The 23,511-nt window shown below is 39.6% G+C and overlaps 1 protein-coding gene across 13 annotated transcripts in view; it reads left to right on the forward strand.

Moving 5' to 3' along the window:
• Positions 1 to 22,758, forward strand: part of CADPS (calcium dependent secretion activator) — a 571,423-nt gene extending 548,665 nt beyond the window's left edge. For all 13 annotated transcript variants that reach the window (XM_060202988.1, XM_060202982.1, XM_060202989.1 and 10 more), the window contains 2 exons: positions 17,788 to 17,892; positions 21,513 to 22,758. In XM_060202988.1, coding sequence (XP_060058971.1) covers positions 17,788 to 17,892; positions 21,513 to 21,692 — 285 coding nt within the window. In that variant the 3' untranslated portion in view covers positions 21,693 to 22,758. The remainder of the gene's footprint in view (positions 1 to 17,787; positions 17,893 to 21,512) is intronic.
• Positions 22,759 to 23,511: the final 753 nt, after the last annotated feature.

The following is a 23,511-nucleotide window of genomic DNA, read 5'->3' on the forward strand; positions in this document are numbered from 1 at the left end:
GCCACTAGGCTTTGAAGTACACATGTTCTTTTCCTTTATTGGGCATTGTTCTGGCTCTTCATGTTTTTGAGGGTGTCCCACAGCCTCAAATCCATAAGCTTCAGAACCACCTTGAATTCAAAAGAAGAGGGGTCCTTTCTCAAATTTTCAAAACAAGTTCTTAACAGACACAAAGAGAAGAGTAACCTTTCTCTGCAGCTTTCTAGTCCAAGTATATGTCACCATTTAAACAAATAAAAAGACACAAACTCTTTGAATTGGTTCAGCTGGGCTGGGAGCCCTGTGATAAGAGGTCACTGGTGTGAGTTACTATGGTAATTGAGTAGTATCAGCAATAGTTTTGCTCTCATGAGCATTAAAGCACATAATAATAGGCAAACAACAGTGGTTAAAGCAAGCAGGTAGGATTACTATGTTCTTTTGTCAGAAGTATATAATGTCTTGTAGTCAGTTTTAAAGACTTCTCAACCCCCAAATCTACTCCACCGTCACCTGCTGAGTAATTTTGTATGCTTAATCTCCTGCCCTCAACTCCAAGATCTCTGCTAATTTGAGGCAAATGGGTATTTCTGACATTAAATAGGGCAGCAAGGAAGCTCTGACCTAGAAAACTCGCATTCTGAAGCACTGAGAAAAATATTCTTTCAACGATTTTGTTAAGACTCTTTTGAATGATGAGAGATTGGGGGGTTGGGAGGGGTGAGAAATAGCTTTCACTGAAACGGGAGGTTGCAGCCTCCCGAGGAAGGGTTTTAGCAGAACAAGAAAAAAAAAAAAAAAAAAAAAAAATATATATATATATATATATATATATAATAAAAAGGAGAGAAATAAAGAGAAACTTGCAGAGCATCCCCACTCCCAACTTCCCCCATAAAACTTGTCACTTCGAATTGCCATCCGCTACCCCAACAATAATCACTCCGTGCCTATTGCTAATTGCAAGCACAGCTGAGGCCCAGCGGGGAGCCCTTGCACAGTCTCAGGCCTTTATACGAGGCTCAATCTGTTGTATGGCACTTGTTCACACACAAAAAAACTACCAGCAAAGGCAGAAAGAGGCAGAGTCACAGGTTTCTTGTAATCCCTCCGCCTCCCTGCTGACAGCCCAGCCCTAGAAGCATTCCTGGTTTTGTCCTCCTCTTTACAAAATCTGAAGTGACCTTAAGCTATGAGCATGTCAGCTTTTGAATGTCGAGATGCCGGCTTCTTCAGGTGCATTAAGGAGCAGGGGGGGTGGGGGGGGCTACATCTGGCTTCTGCGTGTCTGTTTGCAGCACCCCTGGGGCGAGCTGTGGCTTCCTGTAACATGTAAAATATGAGTGTGAACTCAGGGTTCATGGCAAGGAACAGGAGGTCATATCTCCATTCAGTTCTAAGTAAAGAAACTGGGAGTTTGCAGATGTTTTTCTGTATGTGTAATGACACCACCCCCCTCCCCAGCCACCAAGCAACTGAGCGTCGTTTTTTGATAAAATGTGCCACAATCAGTGTGCTACTTGCAGATTTATTCATATCAATTTTTGCAATTTATATATTCAGAGACAAGATTGCTATTTCGGCAACTTTATGTTGGATGGCGTACGTTTGCGTCTAGGGAAAGGGAAGAAGAATGAGGCGGGGCAGGCGGGTGGGCAGAGAAAGAAAAGAAATTAAGTCTGTTCCTCAGGCCACCAGCTGGGGTGTTGTCAAGGAGACAAAGCATCTGATGGGAGGGTCTGTGTCCCCCTTTTTCCCAGCGGTCACTTCCTGCCCTGGCTTGGAAGTGAGGAATCTAATACTTGTGGCCCAGGAGAAAAGGCCCACGGATGGCAACTTTGAGTAGAAGTCTGGGTCAGGATGATGGTGAGGACATTTCTCAAAGGCAGGCCCAGGCCACATGAAGAAAGGCCACTCTGCCTTCCCTCCAGGTCAGAAGCAGGTGAACCCATAAAGATCTTGTCAGGGCCTCCAGTTGGGCCTAGCAGGCAGGGCACCCAGCCCATCCTTTCCACCTGCCCACCCTCTAAGATGAGGACTACTCTCTTGAAGAAATGTCTGTTCCCAGTGCAAAGCCTTGTACTGTATTTTCACCAAAGGAAGACATTGGTCGAGCGAACACAGAGATTAATCCTTCTTAGCCTGGGGAATAAATGCTCCTCAGTGGGGCAGTGTTAATTGCCAAGCCTGGTGCAAGGATCATTTTGAGGCATTTAAGAAATACATGATTTTTATTAGAGTAACTGTTCCACGTAGGAGTTATTTCTCAGCAAAGGGCAAAAGCTCTGCCTGCCTCACATTATTAGCCTAATTCTACTTAATTGTTTCCTAAAATAAGGGCTTCCTGAACACACATTCCAAGCCCTGATAAGTCTGTGGTAGTGGGAGTGATTCTGGGTGGGGAGCTGCTGCCCTTTCAGGCAGAAGGAACCTGTATCTCTGGGGTGACTGAGGGAGCTTGATCAAACCTCTGCTGAAGTTCAGGGTGTTGAGGGTCAGGCTCAGCACAGGGAGATGTGAAAACCTGAGGTGGGTCCAAGTCTGAAACGTACATCCTTTCGCGAATTTGGAGCCAATTTCTCTATGATGACTCTCAGTTCTTGTCTCTGGGCTTCATTTATTTCTGTTAAACAGATTTAGAGATATTGGCCCTGTGATATGTTTTAAAGAAACCAAGTAAATGAATGAGCAAATGCAATCAGATTTTTTCTTTGTTCCTCCCAGTCCTTGAGAAATGGTCTCAGTCCTGGTAGTAAACCAAAGGCCCACATTCATCTTACAAAGAATTATTATTATTAATAATCTTTATTATTATTTTGGTGAGTTGGATCAAAATATATATTTTGCCATGCAGTGAGGCTTTTCTAGGTAAAGTTTCCTCTTTTTCAGTTAGGAGTGATTTTCTTTTTTCTATTTTTTTTCCCTTCGGCCTCCAAGGCTATCACTGGTGACTCAGTGCCTGCACTACGAATCTACTGTTCCTGCAGCCATTTTTTTCCAATTTTTTTGGATAGGACAGAGAGAAATTGAGAGGAGAGGAGGAAGATAGAGTGGGAAAGAGAAAGATAGACATCTGCAGACCTGCTTCACGGCTTGTGAAGCAACCCCACTACAGGTGGGGAAACAGGGACTTGAACTGGGATCCTTGTGAGGATCCTTGCACTTCATACTATGTGCACTTAACCAGTTCGCTAATGACCGACCCCAGAAGTGATTTTCTATTTCCCATCTTCTTTTATTTGAATGGTGTTACAGTAAACATGGCACAAAATTTACCATTTTAAAACCACTTCAAAGTGTGAAGTTTGGTAGAGTTAAGTATATCTGTACTGTTGTGCAGCCAACCACTAGAAATATTTTTATTTATCATTGTGTGTGTGTGTGTGTGTGTGTGTGTGTGTGTGTGTGTGTGTTTATTATTTAGTATTGGACAGAGACAGAGAGAAATTGAAAAGGAAGGGTGAGATAGAGAAAGAGGGTGGTCTGGGAAGTAGCAAAGAGGATGAAGTAGCAAAGCACTGAACTCTCAAGCATGAGGTCTTTAGTTCAATCCCTGGCAGCACATGCACCAGAGTGATGTCTGGTTCTTTCCCTCTCTCCTATCATTTCTCATGAATTAATAAAATAAGAGAGAGAGAGAGAGAGAGAGACACCTGTAGCCCTACTTCAGCACTAGTGAAGCTTTCCCCTGCAGGGGGAGACCAGGGACTGGAGCCCAGGGTCCTTGCACATTGTAATATGTGTTTAACAGTTAACCAGGTGCACCCCCAGTAATCTTTACATCTTGCAAAACTGAAACTCTAAACCCTAAACTCTAAACAATTATTCACATCTCACTCCCCATCCCCTGGCAAACACCACTATCTCTATGATTATTTGTCTGGTGTTTACTCATATAAATGGAATTACACAGCATTTGTCTTTCTCCCCCTGGCCTATTTACTTGACCTATTCTCAAGGTGTCTTCGTGTTGTAACATTTGATAGGATTCTTTTCTAAGACTGAATACTATTCCATTGAATATATATCTAATCACCTTTTGTTGATCTGTCTTTCTGCCAGTGGATATTGAGTTGGTTGCTTCCACCTTTAGACTATTAGTGATGCTGCTGTGAACATGGGTGTACACTTAGCTCTTCAATATCATTTTAGTATTTTTGCATTTAAAGCCATGAACAGATTTACTCTTTATAAAAGAACTTACTCCAGCTGTGGAAAGGGTAGGAGTACTATTTGAATTTAAGCTGAGATAGCATTCACAATTGTAAATTATATCATTGCCTCTGCTCTCTTGTTTGATGTAATAAATGATCTCTGAGTGGGTTTTATCATGCAAAAGTGCAAATTATTTCCAGTAATGTCTTACAATTATTAGAAAAGAAAGTATTTCATGAGAGTATCACCTTGCAGTTGGTCACCCACCATATTGAGGCATAGGGATTGGACAGGATATAAGAAGAATTTGTAACTCACATTCTGATTTTTTCAACAAAAACAAACTTGTTTCCAGTCAGGTTCTGCCTTGCTTGAATAGCTTACTGGTAATGCCAATTGGTTAATCAGGCTGTTAAAAAGCAGAAATAATAAAGACTCTTCCGGAAAGAGAAGGCCATAGACCCATGTAAGCTAAATTTTGAATTAAATTCTTCTGTTTGATTTACTTTCAAAAAGAATCTTCTAGGACCACTATTTCCCCGTCTCCTCCCCCCACAACTAGTAGTGATAGAAATGACTTTATGCTCAGTGGAAAAGCAATTACAGAAGCCATAACTCCCACCTTCTGCACCCCATAAAGATATTTGGCCCATACCCCCAGAGGGATAAAGAATAAGGAAATTTCCTGTGGAAGGGATGGAATACGATGGGATATAGAACTCTGGTGGTGGTAATTCTATGGAATTGTACCCTCTTATCCTACAATCTTATTGATCATTATTCAATTGCTAATAAAAAAAGGAAGAAAGAGAGAAAGAAAGAAAGAGAGAAAGAAAGAAAGAAAGAAAGAAAGAAAGAAAGAAAGAAAGAAAGAAAGAAAGAGGAGGCTTGGGTCAGAAAACAGCATTACTTTAAGTTAGGTATCCATGTACTAATTCATCATTTGGATCATTCATTTGAAATGTTACTTGTTGTTGGTTGTTTCTCCATGCTCAGGTTCATAGAGTTGAAATTTGACCTAGAATATATATATCTCTGGGAGTTGGGCAGTGGAGCAGCGGGTTAAGCGAAGGTGACACTAAAACTCAAGGACTGGAGTAAGGATCCCAGTTCGAGTCCCTGGCTCCCCACCTACAGGGGAGTCGCTTCAGAGGTGGTGAAACAGGTCTGCAGGTGTCTATCTTTCTCTCCCCCTCTCTGTCTTCCCCCCTTTCCATTTCTCTCCTATCCAACAACAACGACATCAATAACAACAATAATAACTACAACAATAAAACAACAAGAGCAACAAAAGGGAATAAATAAATGAAAAAAATAATATATAGCTTCTTGTTTTAATAAAGATATTAAAGTAGTATTTCGGTCACCTCTAAAGAAGTTAAAATAATACTATTTTCAAATGTCCGTATCCTATGTGTGTTCCTATGGAGGAATCAGAAATTTTAAGCATAAGCCATTCAAATCTGGCTTGAAAAAGTGATGAGTATGTCTTAAGAGAAAAGGCTAAAAGCAAAGAGTAAATGGATATTTTCAACAATAGGTTGTAGGTAACTGTAGTCTCTGGGAGCAATTTCGCAGTGACTCTGATGACTCCATCAGTCCAGGCTGCATTAGACTTGAAAGGGGATGCAGCCCTGAGGTCAGAATCTGGCAACCTTGAAGATACAACAAAGGTTCCAATAAAAAGTTTTTTATGCACCCAAAGAATTAAGGCTGGAGGGAAGGGGGTTAAGAGGGTTATTCTCAACTGAAAAGAACCTTTGAGATAGCCTGAAAGGTCATTCTAGTTTTCTGTATCTGATTTTGGTGCCTGGAATTTTTGGTGTCTTTTAGCTAAGCGTCCTATAGCTGTGATTAGGAAATACCCTTTCTTAGCAGCAGTTGTTTTGGCAAATTAAAACCTGAATTGCAGTTCCATTCAACCAAAGCAAACGATTGCATCTTTCAACTATGCACCTATTTTTAAAAAGTACTCAGACCATATGCCCCCTTTGAAAGTGTGTGTTCAAACCTTGGGAAGCTTTAACAAACTTGCATGAAGTTGTTTAGTGCTGTGCCTACTTGGTGTAGATGGCTTGAATAAGCCAAGTTTTCTTTGACAAACCCTCTATGAATCTTGATTGGAACAACTGAATACAACCCTGGTGATCCTTACACTTGAGAGATCCCTGGGGCTATGGAATTGTAACTTAAGTTAGCAAAACTGTAGGTATTTTGGTAGCAGTGTAAAGAAACCCTGGATGATGCTTTTCACATGCTCTTCAATTACCCAAATTGTAAGGAAGAAATATGCATTGAAAGTTTCAAATGTAAAAAGATTTCATTACAGTATTTCAATACAGCAATTTAAATAGGCCAGGGGTTTTTATCCTAATTAATAATAGCCAGCTTTTGTCACAGAAAGCAAAGTACTTAGTCACATGGGTGTGGTCAAATTATTATCTTACTCTGGCGCCTTGCCAACAAACAGAATGTCCTTTCTTCATGAGACTCTCCCAACAAGGTGCTAGGCAGTTTCTTTGATGTGTAGCTGTGTTGAGTTGAAGGCAGGGTACTTTCCAGAGAAGAGATAAAATCCCTCCAGCATTCATTCTTCAGCCCAGAAAGGCAAGCTGACTACCATTACGTTATCAAACTACCTGTTTGCATAGACATTTTAAATATCACTTTATTGGGGGAAATAACGATTTATAAGACAGTTGTTATCACAGGGGCACCGCATCTTCTCTCCCTGTGGTAGGGTCTGCACACAACACTGACCATAAACTGACATCTTTTTTAAAATTATTTATTTATTATTTATTTTTCCTTTTGTTGCCCTTGTTTTTTATTGTTGTAGTTATTATTGCTGTTGTTGTTATCATCATTGTTGGATAGGACAGAGAGAAATGGAGAGAAGAGGGGAAGACAGAGGGGAAGAGAAAGATAGACACCTGCAGACCTGCTTCACTGCTTGTGAAGCGACTCCCCTGCAGGTGGGGAGCTGGGGGCTCGAACCTGGATACTTATGCCAGTCCTTGCACTTCGTGCCATGTGCTCTTAACCCACTGTGCTACCCGCCCAACTCCCATGAGTAAACTGACATCTTATTCCACCATTCAGCACTGGGTCCCCAAAGTTTTCTCAGCCCCATCATACTTCTCCCCTTTAGAATCCTTTAATTCTCCTGCAATAGATCAGAACTATTCTAAGTTTCACACTCTATTTTCCCTTTCTTTGTTTCGTAAGTTTCACCTTGAGAAACAAATAATTATCCAGTATTTGTTCTCCTTCTGGCTTATTTCATGTAACATAACTCCTTCAAATTCTATCCAAGATGTAGCAAAAGAGATTTCACTATTGCTTGCCACTGAGTAGTTAGTTATCCAGTGTGTACATAGACCACAGCTTTCATAATCATTGGACATCTGGGTTTTTTCCAAACGTGGACTAATGTAATCAGTGCTACTGTGAACTTAGATGTACAAAGATTTGTATTCTTTGGACAGATTCTCAGGAGAAGAATTGCTAGATCATTTGCTAGGTCCATTTCTAATGTTCTGTTTTCCATGGGAGCTGGACCAATTTACATTCCCAGCAACAGTGTAGAAGAGTTCCTTTCTCTCCACATCCTCATCAATATTTGTTGTTTCTGTCTTTATTAATGTATGACATTACTACAGATGTGAGGTGCTATCTCATTATTATCTAGATTTGCATATCTTTGAGCATTTTGCATGTTTGTTGGCCCTCTGAATGTCCTCTTTGGTGGATATAGGACCTCCCCCATAATTTTTAACATTTGTTTATTTATTTACTTATTTGTTTATTTATTTATTTATTTTGGCTCCAGGTTTATTGCTGGGGCTTGCACTACAAATCCACTGCTCCTGGAGGCCATTTTTCCCATTTTGTTTCCCTTGTTGTTGTTATTATTATTGTTCTCATTGCTGGATAGGACAGAGAGAAACTGAGGGAGGAGGGGGGGGAAGAAAGATAGACACCTGCATGCCTGCTTCACTACTTGTAAAGTGACCCCTCTGCACATGGGGAGCCAGGGGGCTCAAACTGGGAGCCTTGTGCTTCACAGGTCCTTGAGCTTCACGCCATGTGAGCTTAACCCACTGCACTACCACCCACCACCACCCCCCTTCATGTTTTTAATAGGACTTTTGTTGTTGCTGCTGAGTTTTGTGAATTCTTTAGATATTTTGGTAATTAGCCTTTTGTCTGATGTAGAGTGTATAAAAATCTCCCACTTAGTTGGGTGTTTTGTTTTGACGGTTCGTTTTGTTGCAGAAACTTTGCCATTTCATGTAACTAAACTACTGGATTATTTTTACTTTTGTTGACGGTTCGTTTTGTTGCAGAAGCTTTGCCATTTAATATAACTAAACTACTGGATTATTTTTACTTTTGTTTTCCTTGTGAAGACAGTTTTAGAAGAATAGAAACTAACCAGAAAGCTTAACTAGAGGTCAAGCGGTGGGGCAGACATTACTATGCACGAGGACCAGGGCTCAGTTCCCAAGCCCCCACCAGCAGAGGGGAAGCTTCACCAGCTGTGAAGCAAGAGTGTAAGTGTCTCTCTTTCTCTCTCCACTTCCCCTTCCACCCTTGATTTCTCTCTGTCCTATCAAATGAAAAGAAAGGAAGAAAAAAGGACAAAAAGGGAAAGATGGAGCACTAGACCCCAGCAATAATAATTTTGATGGCAAAATAAAAGAAGAAAAACAGGAAGGAAACTAGCTTTATATGAGTCTGAATGGCACCAGTGAGGGAAATGTGATTTTTCTTTTTTAATTTGTTGAGCAGGGTAGGATATTGTGGCTAATTTATAACCACTAACAGTATGGGCTTGACACGGTTGCAAGCACTCCATACAGATTAATTCCTACAAAAATTCTAAATAGGTCTTATTAGCCCCACTTAGCAGATGGGAAAAACTGAGGCACAGGGAGGCTAAAAAAATTATCAAGATGCAAACACAAGAAAAGCCTAGTTCAAATTCCTTCTCTTAGTCATTAAGCTATACTCCCTCTTGAGACTAGGTTCTATCTCTTCCTAGCTGTAATTTCTTCATCTGTAAAATAAGACTATAGATGATGATAAAGGCTTATCAAACAGTATGTTTAGTATTTAGTCATGACTGCCCAAGCATTTAATACTTTGCCTGCCTGTCAGATATCAGATATGGTCTGAATGTATCAGTTTTATAGCAAAAAATAACTCAAATCCTTCTGAACTCCAGCTATCATTCATGCTGATCACAAATTTTAATCAAGAAAAGTCAAGGAAAGTGTGTGAAGTTGTGTGTGTGTGTGTGTGTGTGTGTAGATGTTGTGTGAATTTGTTGCAGTTTAGAGCCTTAGACTAAATATCCTTTCTCTTTTCATTAAGATTTATCTTATTTATTTCATGAGAGAAAGAGACACACACAGAGAGAGAAAGAGAGCTAAGACCAGAATGTCACCCTGGCATATGTGATGCTAGGGATCAAACTCTTTTAAGTCCAGCATTCTACCACTGCAAACCTCCCATGCCATTAAATGCCATCATTTCTTACAGAGCTCATTTTTGTAACATTAAGGCATGAGGCTATGTTTTGTTGTGTGCATCTGGATATGTATGCAGATGTCTTGGTAAAAGTGACACAGTCTATGTTATCATTCTATACATTTTTCTTTTTTGATTTTTTATTAATGATTTAATGGGTATTCACAGAATTGTAAGATGAGAGGGGTAGAATTCCATACTGTTCTTACCACCAGTTAGTTCTATGTCCCCATCCCCTCCATAGGAAACAGCAATAGTTCCCCCAAAGTCACGTAAAGGGGTTGCCTATACATCCATGTGTATCTGTCTAGGTCTATTTTTCCCCATTTTTATTTACTTCTATGGTCCTCCCTTCACTCTTTTTCTTTTCTTTTTTTTTTTAAATTTTTTAATCTTTATTTATTGGATAGAGACAGCCAGAAGTAGAAAGGGAAGGGGGCAATAGAGAAGACAAGAGACAGAGAGAGACCTGCAGCCCTGCTTCACCACTCGCAAAGCTTTCCCCATGCAGGTGGGGGTCGGGGGCTCGAACCCAGGTCCTTGTGCATTGCAACATGTGTGCTTGACCAGGTGCACCACCGCGCAGCCTCCTTCACTTCCTTTCTAAGTCACACCTATATCTATCTATTACTACTTCCAAGTATCCTTCCTTTTTCCTCTTTTCTCTCAAGTAAGTGCAATAGTGCCTGACTTTCTCTGGTGTTTTCCGGCTTTACTTCCCTTTCAGTGATGATATAAAAACTAAAGATTCCTGGCAACAAACATTTTGGGTCCCAGTTGAATTGGGGTTCAGAACCCTCAGGTCATCACCCTTGTCACACACACCCCCACGTACCCCCAAATTTCTTTTTGGAGTGCATAAATATGTCTTTGAAGAAAATCAGGTTTTTTTTCTTTCTTTAAACACAGGAAGTAGTAAGTTTTATACCTGCCTATTTTCATTGGATCTGTGATTCTGCCTAAACTTGTTTCTCTTTTATTACTTCCTGATGGATATCTTTAATTTTATATGGAACCACATTTCTCTAAGGAACTACTAGTTTAAGCTCTCTGTTTACTGAAAAATTTAAGCCAGCAATGTATAATTCTTCAGAACTGAATTTTTGATCATTATAAACTTTTGTATCTGAAAAATTCAATCCATTTTAATGAAGGAAATTTTTCTAGTTGTACTTTTCCTTGAAAATTCAAACTGCCAAGGGTAGAGACTAGGAGAGGTAAATGAGTCACTCCTCAGTTGCAGAATTTAAGGGAGAGTAAAAAATATAGTAGTTAAAATAAATAGCATTTCAATACATATATAAAAATAAGATTTAATACAAAGAAGCCATAATGAGCAAAAATTGCAGTATGCTGTTCTGCACTTGTAAGATCCCATTTCATGTACCTTTCCCTTATCCTGAATGCAGTAAGCCCCAATGATACAGAAGAGACGTGTCTGATATGCGGGTGGATCCTAATTATTGTCTGGGGAGATGATGTCATGGCTAGGAAAAGGACCAGAAAGCTGGATCAGGGAAGAGAGTAGCTCCCTAATATGGAAAAGAGGTATAAATATTGTTGACTGTAAACCCCATCTGTTCGATGTGATCTGGAGCCCATAATTAGCTTAGGAGCCTGTGTGACCTCTGCACCCCTGTAGATCTGAGCTCACATTCTGTGGTCATGAGTAGGGACATTCCATGCTGCCCCAGTATCAACCCATCTTCCTCAGGTATAGCATAGAGTGTGTTGTCCATCCTCCCTTCAGAGGATGGAACATTCTCTTCCATTGTTGATCCAGAACTCTTTTAGAGTTTTTTTTTAATTTTTAAATTATTGTTTATTTTCCCTTTTGTTACCCTTGTTGTTTTATTGTTGGTGTTGTTGTTGTTGCTGATTGTTGGACAGGACAGAGAGAAATAGAGAGAGGAGGGGAAGAGTGACACCTGTGAAGTGCCTGTGAAGTGACTCCCCTGCAGGTGGGGAGCCAGGGCTGGAACCGGGATTTTTATGCCGGTCCTTGCGCTTCATGCCATGTGCATTTAACCTGCTGCGTTACCACCCAACCCCCCTAGAGTTCTTTCTTAGCCATCATAGTAATCCTTTGAGGTAGGTAGTGGAAACTGAGGGTTAGAGTTAAGTAACTTACTTGAGGTCATTCACCTAATATATAATCAACCAAAGCTGAAACTTAACACCTTTCCTCAAAGACTTGTGAGATCACTTATTGTCTATATCCTTCTGTGCCTGAGGTATAAAAGTCTTTTTGTGTAAAAAAGACTTTTTATGCTATCTCCACAGTCTATATCCTTTTAGTCTAATATATAAGACTAGATCAGTAGAGTTTCAGTGCATTTTTTGTACCTAAGGATAGGTTTATAGATTTGGGTGATAGCCTACCACAAAGCAACTTTGCAGTCATCACTTTACTAAGAGTTAGTTGTGCACCCTCTAAAATGTCTGCCTGAAGTTTCAGAGATACTTCAGTGAGAAATCTTTTCTTCCAACAAGAAATAACTTTCTCTGGTAATTTGCCCTGCTCTCCTCTTGTGTTGTTGTATTCCTTAGACTATGAAAGAGAGGAAAGAGGGAGATGATGGCAGTGGTGACGATGATAACTGTGACGATGGTAGTGGAGTGACTAACATTTATGGCAGTCTTATGTGTCAAATACTGTGATGAGAACTTTACAAACATGACTTCACTTAGTCATCAAAAGGCCTATGAGTGGTTGATTCATCTGTGTTTTTCTGATCAGGAAATTATCTGAGAGTGTAAGCAACTTTCCCAAGATCTCAAAACTAGGGAAAATACAGTTTAAGTTGAGAAGAAGAACAGAAAGGGAAACGCAAAGCAGGATTTGACTGAGTTTGGAGTAGAGCACCAAAGTAAAAATCTCTGGGTTGAGGGTGAAGGTGGATGTTCAGCTTTGGTGAGGGAGGGGGAGGGATTGGGATTAGATAGTCTTTATAATGAAACAAAAAAAATTTTTTAATATTTTAAAAATACAGTTTAAGGTTTATGTTTTTAACAGGTGATATTGTGGAAAAAACAAAGAGGAAGGGAGGGAGAGAAGAAAGGAGAGGAGAAGGGTAGGAAGAGGGAAAGAGGGAAGAAATAAAAAAAAATAAGTTTAATGGTCTTAGATCAGACTTTCAACTCCACTTAAAAAGTATCTTCAGGAGGTGGGGCAGTAGCACACCAGGTTAAGCGCTAAGTGTACATAGTTCGAAACAAGGACCAGCTCAAGGATCCTGGTTCAAACCCTGGGGCTCCCCACCTGCGGGGTTGGGGGGAGGGGAGGAGGGGGAGAGGACAGGGCGCTATTCACAAGCACTGAAGCAGGTCTGCAGGTGTCTGTCTCCTCCTCTCTCAATTTCTCTCTGTCTTATCCAATAAAAAAGAAAAGAAAAGAAAAAGTAAAAAATGACTGCCAGGAGCAGTGGATTTGTAGTGCAGGCACTGAGCCCCAGAGATAACCCTAGAGGCAAAGAGAGAAGTCTTCAACTCTGGTAGCAGCTATTAGAGCAGTTTCTGCTTTGCCTTGATCCTACTGTCCCATAGAGCATAGCTTGACACAAGTTCCAACTCTAAGACCATCACAGGACTATCCCCAAAGAGCAAGTATTTTTGTCACTTTCTATTGATTTAAAAATTGGCTCACTCAAACTGCCTCTTAAACTTTGTTAAAACCGTGGTGGTTATCAGAGGGAAGTGAGGGCACAGGAACTTTTGTGGTAGATGTGGGGAACTGTTAGACACACATGTGTAGGTATGAAATTACTTCACACCTTATAATTTCTTAAATTGATTTTTACTTTTATTCAGTTTCATATTCACATGTGAACATGTATGCACAGTTTGTTACACCCACCACCAAAGTCCCTATACCTTCCACCTACTTCTTTATTTTCCCTGGCAGCTGCCTTAATTTTTAGAACCTAACAGCCAATTTGATTCCTTTTTCCCCCCTTTTGTGAGTTCATTTGTTTTAGCTATCTGTATTCCACATAGGAGTGGGGAAATGTGGTAGTAACTGTTTCACTTCTTACTTCACTTAGCATAATCAATTCCAGTTCCATCTATTTTGGCCTGAATGAGATAACATCATCTTTTCTAATGACCTAGAGATATTCCATATTATGTCTGTCCCATGATATCTTTAACCAGGAAAGCATATTCTAAGGTGTCCAGATACTGGAGATTTTTTTTTCTAGGGTTTTTGCTTTATCTTATTTTTGTTTGCTTGCTTGCTTTGTTTTGTTTTTTAAGGATTAAAATTATACTTTTTATAATTTTTTCTGAACTAAAGGTGGCAACCCAAGGAGTCCTGATTATCCTCAAATTCTTGGTACATATCAGCAACTGACCATTTGTATTTCAAAGTGTTTGGAATATATTATACCAGAATTTTAGTACCCAAATGTTAGATCTCTGGAAAAGATACAGCCTATCCAAAAAGAAAACAAAATGGGAAGAACTTTAAATGTTTTATTAATTTCCTCTTCTGAAGAATCCTAACAAATCTGCTCTATTAGCATTGATCTCTAAAGCAAACCTGACTAATGAATTCTGAAGTGAATGAGGAAAAGGAGGAATAATATGGACACCCAGTGATATGCTGATTTTTTTTTTTTTTTTTGCCTTCGGGGTTATCACTGAGGCTCTACACTGCACTACAAATCCACTGCTCCTGGCAGCCATATTTGTCCCATTATTGTTGTTGTTGTTGTTATTGTTGTTATTGGATAGGACAGAGAGAAATTGAGAGAGGAGGGGAAGACAAAAGGGGGAGAGAAAGACAGACACCTGCAGAACTGCTCCACTGCTTGTGAAGCAAACCCCTGCAGGTGGGAAGCCAGACACTCGAACCCAGATCCTTATGCCAGTCCTTGCATTTTGCACTATGTGTGCTTAACCTGGTGTGCTACCGCCCAGCCCCCCTGATTATTTTGTTTAACTGGCTTTCTGAGGAGAGAGAGAGAGAGAGAGAGAGAGAGAGAGAGAGAGAGGCCCTGGCTTGTGGTGTTTGCCAATTTCTATGGTATAAAAATAAATAAATAATTTTTTTTAAGTTCCCTCTATGGCCTGATATCCCCTGAACGAGAGTTAGGAAAACACACACACACACACACACACACACACACACACACAGGATTAATTCTCATGACCAGCACATGATTAGACCCTCCAAGGGAGGAGTAACTACATGGTCAGCTATGTCAATCCAGAACCTAGCTCTGGAGAGCTGCCACTTCTGGGCTCACTAACTGTATGACATTGGCAAATCACTTAACCTTTCCGATTCCTTGTTTTTTTCCTCTGCAAAGGATAATGCAGGAAGCCTCCTTCACCTTGAACATTTTTAAGTTCTAGGAGGCAGTGACTCTTGCTTGCTTTGACATCCAAATGCCTTTAATCGGCTTTCTGGAAAACCAAGTTAGCACTGTGCAGCATCCAAAAGTGCCTCCAATTCCATCTACTGAGCATAAGGTTTGGAAAGAAGTGACTTAACTCTCTTTTGCCTCTTTAAATGTGTAGCCAATGGGGCATCATACATTTTTTACACTTCTTTGCTAGATGTGAGATCCAGGAGGAAAAGCATGGATGTTCCAGGGCTTTCTTGTTCTCCTGGGGTGGGAATCTGTGTGATACACTGAGCCATGGCTGTATGCATTTTCTATCTCCCTACCCTTTCAGCAGCAGCGGGAAGAAAAAAAAATTTTTTTTAAGAGTTATCAATAGTATTCTACCTTTCTGATTGTATTTGTTACTGTTCAAAAGCTTGAGCTACTTTTTTAAAGGCGGGAAGGGGGGGGGGCGTGTGTTATTTTATTTTATTATTTTTTTTCTGAAAGGTGGCACGTCTCTCAGCAAGGAGAAAAAGGCATGTTGCACACGGCTTGCTGGCAGTGATAGAAGCCAGCGCCGGTTTGCCTGTTGTCACAGCCAAAGCAAAATGCCACATCTGCTTCGAAGCCAGAGTGCCACACTCCTCTTTTGTGTCCCTGGCATGTACCCATCTGAGGACCTGGGCTGGTAGATTTGTCCACTAGGTCATTCAGGTTCCATAAAGGTCATCTTCCAACTCCATGAGGTGGGAGTAGAGGTAAGTGGTGGTGATCCTGACTCTCAAAATGAATTGCTGGAGCCACAGGGTTGCAGGTCACATGATACAGCCAGTAAATGCAAGATTGAGGCCCAGGGTGAACAAGAGAGAGCTCCCAGTTGTTGAGAGGAAGGAAGGGCTGTCTGTTGGCACTCCTAGTGTTACTTTCCCAATCCTGGACCCTTCTTGAGGAACCCAGATGAGAATGACAGTAAAAATTCACAAATCTCAAGGCAAGAGGTGCCAAAAACAACCTCCATGCCAGATACAAGTTACCACCCACACCCCCACCCCCCAAAAAAAGTTTCAATATGATGTTCTCCCTGTTAGAAGGAAAAATTCACTTATACCTGACTGAAGCAGCTTCACTCTGTAAATGTCTTCCCTTCATGGAATGAACTGGAAATCTCAAGGAAAAAGTCCCCACCCCCACTCCCCACCCCCAGCCTGCTCCCTGGGGAGGGACAGAAGGTTCCTAAAACTGACAGTTTCGCCTCCCTGATCTTTAAAAGAGCAGAAGCTGGCTGTGAGGCTGCAATGCTGCCTCAATTGGGGTAACGTGGTCCTTGTTTGCGGCTGGGCTCCAAAGAGAGCCACAGTTGGCTCTGGTGAGGAAGGAGCCTAGAAATGAAAAATTGCAAAGAGTCAGCACACCATGGCTGAGACTGTGTCATTTCTTGCAAGGTGAAACTTGGCAGTTCTACCTTGCAAGTAAAAAACCCAAATTAATTTTTTTTTTAAGAAATTAAGTCAGAAACAAGGCTTTGGAAAAACTGTGAGTGTCAGGCATAAACTGATTTTGGATGATCTTTAGGTGAGAAAGGGTGGAGTTACCATCAGAAACATGTTTTTATTTATGCTTTTCAAATCCCCACTGGTGTGCAATGTGTGTGCATGTGTGTGCGTGTGTGTATGTGTGTGTGTGTGTCGGTTAGCATGAGAATATGCATCGTCTCAATTCTCTAACCACTCTTTATCTTTTTTTTATATCTTCCCTATGCACAGTGCATATAGATGTCCCATAGATAAATATATAGGTCCATCCACACCTTTTCATTTTATTTGTAAATTGTTTGGTGTAAGTGGCGATGCGTAATGAAACCTGGTGAAGTTTAAAAGATTAGATTTTTTTTTTCATACTGACACTTCATAACACTGTTCATATGTCTCTGAGTGAGATTTATGAATATATGAGCAGTACTGCAAAATTATACTGCACCAGAGACTTCCTGCACCACAGGGGTGGCAGTCTAAAGTGACACAGCTTCAAGCATTTTTCACAGACAAGAAGCAAAATTTAACCCCCTTAAGGGGAAGTATGATTTCAACAGCTTGAAATGAGCTCATTTGTAGATGTTTTTTTTTTTTCTCATCTTCCATAATTTTTTTGGTGTTAAGATTAAAACAGATTGCACCACCAATGTAAGGGCACATGCGCTACCCGGGGTATCATTTCGCCCTTAAAGAGAAATCCTCACTCATTGATTGTCTCCATCTGAATGCCCCAACTGAGTAAATGAAGGTAAACTTCACCCTGAATTCCTCAGGCTTTCAGCCTTATCCTCAGAATTGTTTTAAGTAGACAGGGGCTGCATCTTTCAAAAGGTAAGTAGCAAGTGGCATCAGTTGGTTCAGTGGATAAACTCCCATCTTCTTGGACAGCCGAGACAATGGCAATAGAAAATAAATAGTGAGTTGAATCTCAGCTGAGTAAAATGAACTGCAAAATCAAAGCAGAGTCAGAAGAGCAAAAGAAAAAAAAAACAGTCTTTTTGAAATAATTGATAACAAGATTGCAGTCAAGTCCTATTTTAGCTTCACAGTCTAAACGGATCTCTTTTAGGCTGATCCAATTCCTTGTGATTTTATGTTGGTTTCTGTTTCATGATCTCTGTGTTCTCAATTGTGCTTTAACCATTTTGTTTCTTCTTGGAACAGAGCAAAGTGCTCAAACAGGGCCTATCCCCTCTCTGCCTTGTACATGCTCCATGATGTGTTGGCTGGAGAACTTTTGTCTCTTTTTTCAGCAATGGTACAACAGCTCCATGAACGTGATCTGCACCTGGTTAACAGACCGAATGGACTTACAGCTTCACATTTATCAGTTGAAAACACTAATTAGGATGGTAAAGGTAAAAAAAATATAATAATAACATTCTTCTTTGCAAATACCTTACTGAAATTTGTTTCAGTACAAGCAACAGAACTTTTTAAAACAAAGACTTTTTGTTTACATCTAACATAAGATGTTTTCTAAAGCCTGCCAGAAAAACCATTGGATGCATGGTTAAATTATTACTTAAATGACAAAAAAATTTTTTTGTTAAAAAAAATTAATTTGGTACTTTAACCAGGCTGGAAAAATAATTTACGTATTTGTGGTGCAAAAATACTGCAGGTGCCATTGTGCCTTTTACATTAGAATTCCAAAAGCTGGCTTTTAGTACCACTATGCTAATCACATCAATTACCAATTTCATTTATGGCTTAATTAAATAAAATTTTGTCACAATTAATTTAATGGAAATATTTACCTCCAACTATTTCTAAATATGTTCTGTGATCATTATCAGGATGCAACTCAATATTATTCTCATAGTTAATTGAAGTAGTTTCTCTTACAATGCGTGTATACAATCAAATGTAAAGGATCACAAAGGTGAGATAACATACCCTGAAAGTAGCTTTTTTCCCCCTGTTCTTGTGTGTGTGCCTTGGACTAATGATAATTATTTCAGCGTGAAATCTCAGTGGTTTACATGAAATAATAAGATCACAGAAGGGGGTAAATACGTTTTTGATCATTTCAGTTTCCATTTGATGCTTCACCACAGAGGGTTTTTAAACATTTGTATGCAAAATCTCATTCAAAGCACCAAGTCTTTTAACATAAAAAATATTTTAACAATAAATGGTAGCTGAATTTATATTTCTTAACAGTTTTCCAAAAGTCACCCCTTCCCCGCCCCCAGTACCCCACCCCACACTCCCATCCCTGCCCCATTTCTTAGTCTTTTTCGGATTAGCACCATTTCATTGAAGGTGCTCCTCTACCCCAGTGCTAACTTAAAACCAATTACTGTTCCGTTGAGTGTAATTAAGAAGAATTATTATCATCTGCATTTGATCTCACAAAGAATCCGCCCAGGGAAGGTTACAGGCAGCAGCATATTATAGCACTTAAATAAGAAATGTATGCACTCGAACTACAGGCCCAGTCTAATTTTCCTTTTTTTTTTTTTAATATTAGTTCTTTAAAGCAAGCTCACGAGTCTTGGCTCTGACCATTACAATTCCATTTTTGTGGCTATAAATACTCTGGGGGAATTTTTCTATTTGACCCTTACTGAGCAGACTTGAAAAGAAGGTATTAATTTTAATACTTTAAAATATCTCCCCATTACTCATATTTCCAGAATTGTGTTCTGCATATTGAAATTAGCAATACTTTGTTAAGAAAAAAAAACCTATATTAACAAGGTAATCTATACATAGCCTTCTGGAAAAAAAAAAAAAAAAAAAAGGACATGGACTACAGGAAAGAGATACAGAAGTGTCACTGCTAAAGACTCATTCACATTACCAGAAGTGAAACCGACTTATATAAGTGCCTCAACACAGAGGAATAAAACAGAATTCATCACCTCTCTACCAAGTACATTACTCTCTAAGGCAAACTCTGCCTTCACATCAACTCTATCCACTCATTCCTTATTCTCCAAGCATTTACCCATTTATCCAACACTGGATAAATAAGAGTTAAGCACCCACTCCTACAATGCAAGATAGATAATTGAAAAGTGACTCGAATAGGGTGGGGGAGATAGCATAATAGTTATGCAAAAGACAAGTCCCACATTTAGTCCCCTAGGCCACTATAAACCTGAGCTCTGGTTAAAAAAAAAAAAAAAAAGTTGGGGAGGGAGAAAGAAAAAATTACTAGTTTGAGAGATTTCTCTGTGAGCAGAGTGCAAGCTTTAACAAGCCTCCCAGCACTGGGTTCAATCCCCAGCACCATATGGAAGCACCATGAAAGCTAGAAGATGGTGGAGTGGTGCTTTGGTTTCCCCTGCCACCTCTATTTATCTGTCTATTCGTATGGAATGAAAATTTGACCAGGAAGCAGTTTAGTGGTATTGCACATACACAAGGCCCTGGATTCATACCTTAGTGCAGCATTTTTTTTTTTTAAAGGACTACAAACAGTTTCTGTCCTCAAGCGTTAAGAGTCTAGTTGAGGACTGCTGCTCTGGAGTTTGAATAAAGGGGAATATACTCAAGTGTTTCTACCTTGCTATTCACTATCATAATTTATCAACAATTATGTACTCTAAATGTCAACAGAACAATTGCTTGAAAAGTTAAAAAAAAAAAAAAAAAAGCAAGTTAAACATCTGGATACCTGTTCTAACCCATGCCTACCACCTACTCAGTTATCTGTGCTTGCCCACAAAGTGAAAGAAGACACAGTTTAGGGAGTTGCTAGCTTACTTATGAGATCATTATAGCTTGATCCACTATTAGGAAAACCATGTTATTTAATGTGGAAACCAGATTTCTCTTCAGAGGGAACAAAGTTGTGAATATTCATGCTAGGACAGCAATATCAATTGTCACACTACCCATAATCTTATACTATTGGATTTCACTGAGCTGAACTGAATTGCATTCACTAGTTAACTCTGGGGTCATTACAACGTATAACCTTCGAGAGTGGATAACATTTGGATTGTTGACACTATACACGAGCTGGACTACAGCATGAGCTGGACTATGAAAAATAGAAATCATGTTGAAGTATGTTAACATTTCCTCTCTTACCCCTTTAGCAAGTTTTCCATATCAATGGGAGAAACAAACAGCAGAATCAGTTGCTGAAATGATATGCAGTGTGATGAGAAGAGTTATAGTTAGAGAGACCTTTAAAAAAAAAGAAGTTACAAAGTAGACAACAGTCAGATGCTTCTGGTCATGTTCAATTAACACTAAGCAATTCCTAGAAAAAGCAGTCCCTGGAATACCTAAGGAAATCCGAGACAAATCGCCTGCAGGAACAAAGAAAGAACTTGTGGTACAGTAATGCCAAACCATTGTTCTTGAAAAAGAGCCAGATTTCTTCCCTAGACCATGAAGTTGTGAACGGAATTGATACATTTGTTTCCCAAGGAAATGAGAAATGATATGCTTGCAACATATTGATCAGGAATTAGCGTTCCATCTTCCCCATAATTATTGCTGCCCGAATGGGTTTCATATACCAACATACATATGTCTGTCTTGTGAATGAGACAGGGATATGCAGTTACAAACCTTCAAAAATACTAAAGACCAGACTGCAACAAAAATTACAGAATACCATAATCATTTGATCCATTATTTATATGTTATAGCCCCATACTCTGTCTATCATATTATACTAGCCTAAGAGGAAGAAAAAAAGAGAGACAAAAAAAAAAAGAACCAAAACAATTATGGAACATTTCCCTTTATGGAACTGAATAAACACAAGCTTATGTTCTGCTTTGTCTCATCTAATACAGTTTATCCTGTCACAATTTCTCATTTTCTGTCATTCAACAAATCTTGGTTTTCAGAAGTGAAATCTGAGCATGATGGCTTTTCATTTGGCAATGCATAAAGTATGACACTTAGCTGAAGGTCAGTGTTCTCACACACACGTGTGCCTTGCATCGTCTTCCTCCCCTGCATGGAAATGAAGTCTCCCTTATCACTGCATCTTTTCCTTCCTCAGAAAACCTATAGAGATTTCCGATTGCAAGGGGTCCTGGACTCGACCTTAAACAGCAAGACCTATGAAACCATCCGGAACCGTCTTACTGTAGAAGAAGCCACCGCATCAGTGAGCGAGGGTGGGGGCCTGCAGGGGATCAGCATGAAGGACAGTGATGAGGAAGATGAAGAAGATGATTAGCATGTTCAGGCCTATAGTCCACTAGGATGGAGTCCTGTAATCAATGCATGTCTTTAGTCTGTTAGTTAACCCCATTAGGGAATTTTCTGTCAACTATCATGCCCATGAGATGTTTATCAATACAATGACCATTTTAGCTATGTGATACCAAGATTATTAGCAAATGACCTTTAAATTCATGACTTCCTGGTTCCACGTCTTACCTGTTTACAAGCAATATGGAACACCATTCCTTTAAATACTACTCACAGAGAGTAAATAGTCCAACTGCTAGGTGTGTCCCTGTTATCAGCCAAGTTAAATGATGCTTCATTGATGTGCTGTGTTTGCATTGATGGTAAATGAATGTGAGGGTGAATACACCAAGTACTTTCACTTTGTTGCTTCACATGTGTGGATGCCAGTTAGATAAATAAGTACAAGAAATTAAGCACGACCCATAGATAGGCTTTGTTTTTTGAAAGACAAAAATGTAAGGCTCCAACAACCAACTTTGGTTCTTTATGTTCCCCATAACTATGAAAGGAAGCCCTGGTATCCTTGTTAACCCACCCTGTCATTTTCCCCATCTAGCTAGCCCAAACCAACTCTACACCAATGGATTGATCCTCGTAATTACTATTGCAAGAGCGATCCTCTCATGAGTTAACATCAAGCACAGTTCAGAGCAACTGTCTTCTGTCAAAGTTTATCCTATTAAATGTTACATTTTGCTTTTATGTTTCAATAATTGTGTGTGTGTGTGTAAAAAAAACCTACATATTTAAATTACAACCCTAGACTATAAATGTGTTTATAATAAGATATGGATATTTCCTTCCGTAGATTGTAACCATAATTTAAATTATTTTGTTCCACGCTGTTTTTTATATCTGTCATGTACATTGCACTTTGGTCTGTAACTGCATGACCTTGAGGTCCTCTGCAGAGCTATTTCTTTCTGTGTTATGTAGTGGATCCATCTTGCTTTTGCCTTATATAAAGCCTACAGTTATGAAAATGTGGAAAACTGTGGCTTCTCAATAAATAACTACTCAATGTCTCAAGAATAAATATGTGAGTCTTCCCCCCCCCCCCATTTTCTTTGAAAACCAGGACTGAAATACACAAAGCAGGAAGAGATGGGAAAGAGGTAATCTTTCTCAAAGGGTTCCTGAAACTGTTGGGAGTGGGTAATTTTTCAAATGCTTATCTCTACAAGACACAACCTAAAATTCTGCTAATTCAGACTCCACTAATTCAGAATCTGTGGGCTTTTGGACATGTTGGGCAGATTATGCTTGCATTATAGGATAAATAAGGGTTTGCTAAGCAAGAGAGTAGTGTAAACGAGAGAAATGTTTCTCCTGTAAGAAGGGAAGGCCAACAAACTGTTTTTAAGCACCACTTTAACAGCAGTGTTTGCATTCAAACAAAGTGTGTGCCAATTATATATGATTCTTATATATTTGTTAAAACATTTTACAAGATTCCCTGCGATATGGAACATTCTTCTCCCTCCCAGGTCCTTGTCAGGAATTTAATCACCCAGCTTGCACTAAACCAAATCTTTTGTCGCCATATCTGCCTTATTTGCACCTACCACTAAATCAGGCTTTTCTTTCTTTGGGTTAAATGAAAATTTCAAGAAATTTCTACTTTTCCAGTAGAACTAGATTAAATGCACTGTAATTTTTCTCTACAAACAAACCTCTCATAAATAACATGTTCCTCACCTGAAGTCTGCAGGTGTAGGTCAATCTTTCTTACCCTTAGTGGAATTAAAAGAATAACTCTTGTCTACTGAGCAACTTATCTATGCCATGTATTCTGCATGTAG

Source organism: Erinaceus europaeus, chromosome 12 (genome assembly GCF_950295315.1).
Source record: "Erinaceus europaeus chromosome 12, mEriEur2.1, whole genome shotgun sequence".
NCBI lineage: Eukaryota > Metazoa > Chordata > Mammalia > Eulipotyphla > Erinaceidae > Erinaceus > Erinaceus europaeus.